At 38.6% G+C, this 6,826-nt stretch overlaps 1 protein-coding gene across 1 annotated transcript; it reads left to right on the top strand.

Annotated features, from left to right (window-relative positions):
• The first annotated feature begins 2,991 nt into the window (after nucleotides 1–2,991).
• On the top strand, nucleotides 2,992–6,352 carry LOC121430616 (scavenger receptor cysteine-rich domain-containing protein SCART1-like). The gene is made up of 3 exons (XM_041627933.1): nucleotides 2,992–3,093; nucleotides 4,566–4,709; nucleotides 6,096–6,352. Exons 1-3 carry the CDS (start codon nucleotides 3,030–3,032, stop codon nucleotides 6,350–6,352), a joined length of 465 nt encoding a protein of 154 aa, XP_041483867.1. The 5' UTR covers nucleotides 2,992–3,029.
• The last annotated feature ends 474 nt before the right edge of the window (nucleotides 6,353–6,826 follow it).

Raw genomic sequence — 6,826 nt, 5'->3', positions numbered from 1 at the left:
GCAATGTACCAAAACGGCCCCGCCGCAGGGAGAGGTATCGGAATTCGTGGGTCCGCACGCAAAGGGTTAAAGGTGGTCACGAAGATTTAAATAATATTGGTAATAGTAATGACATAATTATAGCACAATCTGCAATAAGGTAAGAATTGCGAGGCGATGCTTTATCTAGGGAACGTTAATGTCTACTTCTGAGTCCCATAACACAACGATAATAGTGATTGGTCGTACGCTTGATTTCCACGTTTGATTGTCCATTGTATAATTATTCAAATTTCGTCAAATATCTGTTTTCGGTCGTAATTTATTTTATGTATTTTTATTGTCATTTTCCCCTTATTGACTAATTTTCGGGCTGTCAGCAGAAATATTGATTAGGAAAAAAAATGTATAGATCAGAAATAATATACTACTACTACTATTACTAATGATAACAATAATACTAATAATTCGCATTTAAAGAGCGCTTAATACATCGGAACGACATCTCTAAGCGCTTTACAAATAATCATTACCCCGGTCATCGGATCCTTGCATCCGCGCATAAAATATCTGCACCTCCTCCACTCCCTGGGGAGCATTCCAACAAGAGTTCCATGACTCAATTGTTAGGCATACTTAATCGCATCCTACCGGGTGACCATTTTGCACCTGGGTGGAGAGTGGCAAATATATGACCCTTCTACACGTATAAAAGGGAGTACATGATGCTTTCGTATTACAGGTTTGAAGGTGACATATTAACCACGCGAAGCAAACACACCATGCACACGATCCACTGTGTGAAGAGGGTCATTGACCCCCCCCCCCCAAAAAAAATGGTAAACTATGATATTATTTTTCCAAGATACAGGATATCATTGTAATATTTTTGTCAAATATGTCTAATCCATCAAAGTTTGGTATCAGTAACGAAAATGTCAAAACAGTGACTTCCTCGCTTCGCTTTCTCGCCGAAATTACCGTTCAAATTGGGGTATAGAACCTTATTTGAAAATGAAATTATCCATGCAAATTATGGATGGCAACGAATGATTAAAATCATCTGTTAATTGATTGTGTATTTTAGGTTTATCGAGAGAGATTGAATAAGGAATTCTATATTATGTCAACGTCTAGGGGATCGTGGCTTGATGTGACAATAGCGAGTTTTCACAATCGCGACGGGGACGGATTCTACAACACAGACAATCTATTAAAAATTACCGTCAAATCACAATCCTGAGAAGTCTTTGTCGAAAATTTGTGAACAGGGACAAGTTGATCTTCACCAGATTCTGAGCTGACGAAAATTACAAAAAACTGCTGTTTTGATTCACAAATTTTCGACAAAGTCTGCTTTTGGCAGTAGATTTTTATATTGTCGCTATTGTGAGAACTCCCTATTTAATGACATTGAGAGGTGTTGATATCTACGGTTTATCGGAGTTATGGGACAGAAACAAAAACGCATGGACTCTTTCATTAACACCTATTCCCACTTACACATGCACACACCCCCGACCACTTCAAAACAAATACAGAACACGACACGTCCATGCATAGTACAAGAGTGGTATCTTGGAAGAATGACGTCAGTAAAAAAAGATGGGAGGTGTTTGCATGTTTTGTTTTGGTTTCGGTTTTTTCCCCCATGGAGATTCATGTACACGTCATAGTACGAGTAAGCGTATTCACATGCTTTTGGGATGTCAGTTGCAAAAAATATTGCATTTGAAAATTATGTCAGGATTTTCTTTAACATTTAACACATTTTAACTGCCATGAATTAAATTAAGATATGAATGTTATTTTGCCCTATTTCAAACAGAGTTTCTGTTTTTAGTAACTCCCGTAGGAACAGGGCGGGGCCGCATTTTGGTGGTAGACACCAAGCTGGCATTTAACCAATTACGTACATTAGGAAACATTTTACGTCTAGGTTTATCAGTCATAATGGCTGACTTTATAGACGACAGATATTACTATTGGGCCTTTTTTATAAAATTGGAGACAATGGCAGAGTGGGGATTCGAACTCGCAACCTTGCAATTATGAGTCCAATGCTCTAACCACTGGGCCACACTCCCTATTAGAGAGAATTGTAATGTCACAAATGCTCTGTCGTCCCATGGAAAGAGACAATTCTGTGAAATAATTTAGTTTTTTTTTTGAAATACATAGAGTTACTTCCCTGTAAAACATTAACAATGTAGAAATTTCGGGCTATGTGACTCCGATTCGTTTCAAATTATAATCCCTAGAGCATGCTGAAATATTTCATATCTATAAGTTATTCCATTCCATAAAGCAAAACAGAAAAAAAGTCCCGCCTTTCCTCATTGGACGGTAATGCTCAACTACTATGTTTATTTGCAAAAAAAAAATGAAAATGAAAAAAATGAAAATGAAAATCCATAATTTATTGTTCGAAATGGACATGAAATGAAATACTCCGAAAATTTGCTTTGCCCAGTTGATCGTGGGCCCGGCAGCCACTGTGCAGCGCCAGATCGACGAGGCTCTATCCCTTTTATCGTTGAACGCCAAACAGGGTAGCAGCAACTCCCATCTTTTAACGTCTTTTGGTCTGACGCGGCCGGGGTTTGAACCCCGACCTCCCGGTTGTGAGACGGACGCTCTACCAACTGAGCCAACACACCGGTCCATTTGACCATAAACGTGACAAAGATAAAATTAAAAATGTTTCTACAAGTGTGGTGGATTATCATGTTTACCTATGATATCCCTTTTTACAAATTAAAAGTATGTATCGGTCTAGAGTACAAATAAAACGAACATTAACCCTACAAAATGGAAATACAGTTGGTTATAAACGGAAAGGACAGAGCAACTTTTAATACAAAGGTAATGACCTTCAACTTTACAACGGGAGAACAGTATTTTCCCCACGTTTGCTAAATCCGAATCGATATTTTTCACACGATTTTGTGTTCCGCCCAACGATGATTAACAATTTCATTGTCGAAATATATATCAATTCATTTTCTATTGGTACGTTGCCCACCGCAGACGAAGAGGCAGAGGTCGAAATGTATTGGAATAAGGGACTTATTTTAGGAATAATCTTTACACAATGGTTTGTTCTTTGCTTTGGTAAGTATTGAAGAAATTATCAGTTGTGATAATTTGGTTCGCTTCAAATTGCGCTATGAAACATTACAATGGACATTTAACATTTGCCACTCTCGTTTGTTCATGATATGTGAAGCAGTTTCTAGGTTAGAGGGCTGTTTTGCCACTCAACCTCTTAGTTTTACATGGAATCTGACGTCATCCAGGACCACCCACTCTTATATGCAAAATCTTGTAAATGGGACGAAGCCATCCACTCTTTTCAGAATGAGCACTCAAAATGGCCCCAGTCATAACGAAATACTTAAAGATATCCCATATCGCTGTCTCCGCATAGTGCCGTACTAGTTCGTTCTAGCGCCATGCTCTTCTACAGCCGTGGCGACACTTCGGTTCCTAACCTCTTTATAGAGGCCACTCCCATTTTTTTTCAATCCTCTCATTATAAAAAAAACCGAATACTATAATCCGACTTTGGCACCACTACCTTGACCAGGTACTCGATCACTAAAGAATTCCTACCGGATACCCATCTATTACACCTGGGTTGGAAAAAAAGGAAAAAGGAATGCGGAAAACCGCCTTGCCAAATGACGAGAGTGTCATGGTGGGATTCGAACCCCAGACCTTAAGTTTCAAAGTCAGGAGAAATAATAGATATAATATTACAAAATATACTAATTACAAAATTTTTGACTGAAGAATATTGCTACGAGGAGATCCTGGAAAATTCTTTGATTGAGGCACTTTTAATACATTGCATTACAATACAATTTTCATTATTGTCATTATCACTATTACATATAGCTATAGCAGTAGAAGTATTATATTCATTGTCATTATCATCGTTTTATTTGTATTCCATATAAAATTTTAGCATCAGCAACAGGAGATTTGGATCTATCTTCAACTACATGTACTCTGCATCAGTAACAGTCAGGACCGGTACTCCTATATTTGGTCTTCCTCTGTTGTGCAAATCTTACGACCTCACCTGCCAAAAAAAGCCTTGCGCAAATATGTAGCAATATAAACAATAATAAGATGAAAATCCAAATTTTATTGTACGAAATAGACATGAAAATGAAAAACTCCGAGAATTTGGTATCAAAAGTGCTAAAATACACACACAAAAAATTACGTCTTCACTTCTGTACTCCTTACCTTTACTTCGGTGTCATGCAACAGGTAGGCAATCCTTTGAGGGAAATAGGTTCATGATAAACTTACCAGAGTGTGAGATAAAGTCTAGTGCTACATCCTTGTAATACCTCCCTGGCAAACAGAGATTCATGGGAAGAGTGCATTCTGTTACCATTATTAACATAAACGTCTTAGGTATGGTTGTGAGAGTATACCAGGTTTTACATAGCTTTATAAATCGCCTAAACTTTTATGTAGACATAATTCTTGAGGACGAGGGGGGTTGTGATATCACTGGGTAAAGGTAAAGGTAAAGAACAATGGTGAAAATCATTTTATTTACTCAACAGGTCAAAATGAAGGTGACGTGAGGCTTATAAACGGTGAAGATGATCTTTCTGGATTTGTTGAGATCTACCACAGCAACCAGTGGGGCAGAGTCTGTAATCAAGGCTGGGGCGTAGACAGTTCAATAGTAACATGTGTCCAATTAGGTTCGTATCTACGTCTATGCATTTATATTGTAGTTTGTTCTCTGATTTCTCTCCTACATTTGCAATGTTCCCAGTGTGACCAAATGTCCTTCTGCTAGCTCCCTTTTAACGATATCCACCGTCTTGTTTCCTCTTATTTTTTCCAGTGGGCTTTCTTGTATGCATCCGCCCAAAATAAGTTGTTTTTGGTCGTCCTTTCGATTCGTTGATGAATCAATGTCCGTTCTCGCAAAAGCTAAAGAATCGCCTAACCCTCTCCACTCTGAATTCCAAACACGTAGCTAGATGGCTAAAGGTCCCATTTAATAAAACTCTTTCTTATGAATCGACCCGGTATGAAATTACGAGTAGGCGCGAATCCAGATTCGGACTTCAAAATTGATAAGCAAAAAAAGGGTCATTGTTAATTGTACGGGGTACACAAGCATCCCCCTTCGGGGATCGACCTCCCGTTCTAGAGGCTCTACCATTGTACCACCATGTCTAGAGTGAGAGAGTGATACAGAATACAAAATATATGACAGGTTTTAACACAACAGGAGAAACAGGATCGACGCCCCTCCCCCATGATTTTTCAAATAGTGAAAAAAGAGTTTACAAAATCGAATGAGGGGAGAAAACAGGAAGATTACAAGGAGAAGTCTGAAACGTTAAGTTACAATACATAAAAATATGACGTCAATTCTTGGTCGTCGACCAACCCCCTCCCCTCGCCATGCCCCCCTCCCCCCTCCTCTGACTCCGCACCTGGATTCCAATAATCGATCCATCCATGGCCGTGTTGGATTTTCTCTCACGGTGAGATAATCACTGTCTGTAACCTATTCCACATACGTTATTCCAAGAATTATCATAATGGTCAATTTATTCATGATATTGGCCAGAATTTAATCATATTCAAATAATTGTTAGATTATGCCTATATGTTTTATTTATAAAAAAGATGAATCATGCCCTGACAGAGCAACGCACCTGGCACTGGCGTACCTACGCGGGGCAGAGGAGGCAGTCTGCCCCCCCCCTGACGAGTCACAACCCATGCAAAAGACGTATCCCTGCCCCCCTCCCCCCCCCCCCCCCTTGACGAGCTTGAAGACTTTTTTTGCTTGTCATTTTTTTCTGGTACAATTTCCTTTATTTGTGATTGAAGACCTTTGGAAAATCCTAGGTACGCCACTGGCACCTGGTGTATTCAAAAACCAATTGAACGCGATTTCGCCCTTTCTTGGAAATGCACTCAAGTTATGACCACATAGGTTATAATTTCCTTAAATTTTAGATTAGAAACTGTGTATGAAATAAACGAATATTGATTTTGAATATTCTACCAGTAAATGTATAATTTCACGTTGACTAATATTATGTTTTTACTCTTGATCCTGATAGGTCATAATGGTGCCTTGGACTCGCCATCTATACCCCAGGACTTGGTCCGTCCTGCTAGTGGACAGGTGTGGCTACTCAGGGTAACCTGTATGGGTGATGATACCATGGTGCCTCAGCAAGCCCGCCTGGTTGACTGTCCGGGCGGACAGACCTGGCTGGGCTCTGGGACAACTAACCCGTGCGAGAGCGCATACGTAAACTGTGTGCCATATGGTAAATTACTTCTGTTAAAATTCATATTGATTAATGGAAAATAGCAAAAATAATATACACAGACAACATCGAGAAGAATACATGGAGGCGATTAGTTGAAGTGTTCAATATTTTTTTTACTAGCAGCTGAAAAAAAAATGTATAATTATAGTGTGAATTCTCAAATCCAGATTTGTTATTGCTAAACTTGTTGAGTATTTTCTGAAAGAATGTAAATGTTTTCTCTTGATTTTCGGGGGGGGGGGGGTTAATCACTTTGTTTTTCACTTTCTCAGATAATTGCTTATACATGTATTAAATCGACATAGCGCTGTGCATATGTACGATTTTTTTTCCTCTTACTTTTTTGGCAGTAAACTCATCCCAGTACTTTCAAACATATGAAAATATTTGAAAAATAGATAAGAAAAACATGAATATACATAAACATTTATAAACTGGAAATCCCTCCAAGAAATCGGTAGGCATTGCTTCATTAATTTTGTCAGCTATGGCAATTTAAGTAAATGTTTATTTAT

Source organism: Lytechinus variegatus, chromosome 17, assembly GCF_018143015.1.
Source record: "Lytechinus variegatus isolate NC3 chromosome 17, Lvar_3.0, whole genome shotgun sequence".
NCBI classification, from domain to species: Eukaryota; Metazoa; Echinodermata; class Echinoidea; order Temnopleuroida; family Toxopneustidae; genus Lytechinus; species Lytechinus variegatus.
The sequence above is the reverse complement of the archived record's forward strand: the minus strand, read 5'-3'. Positions and strand labels throughout refer to the sequence as shown.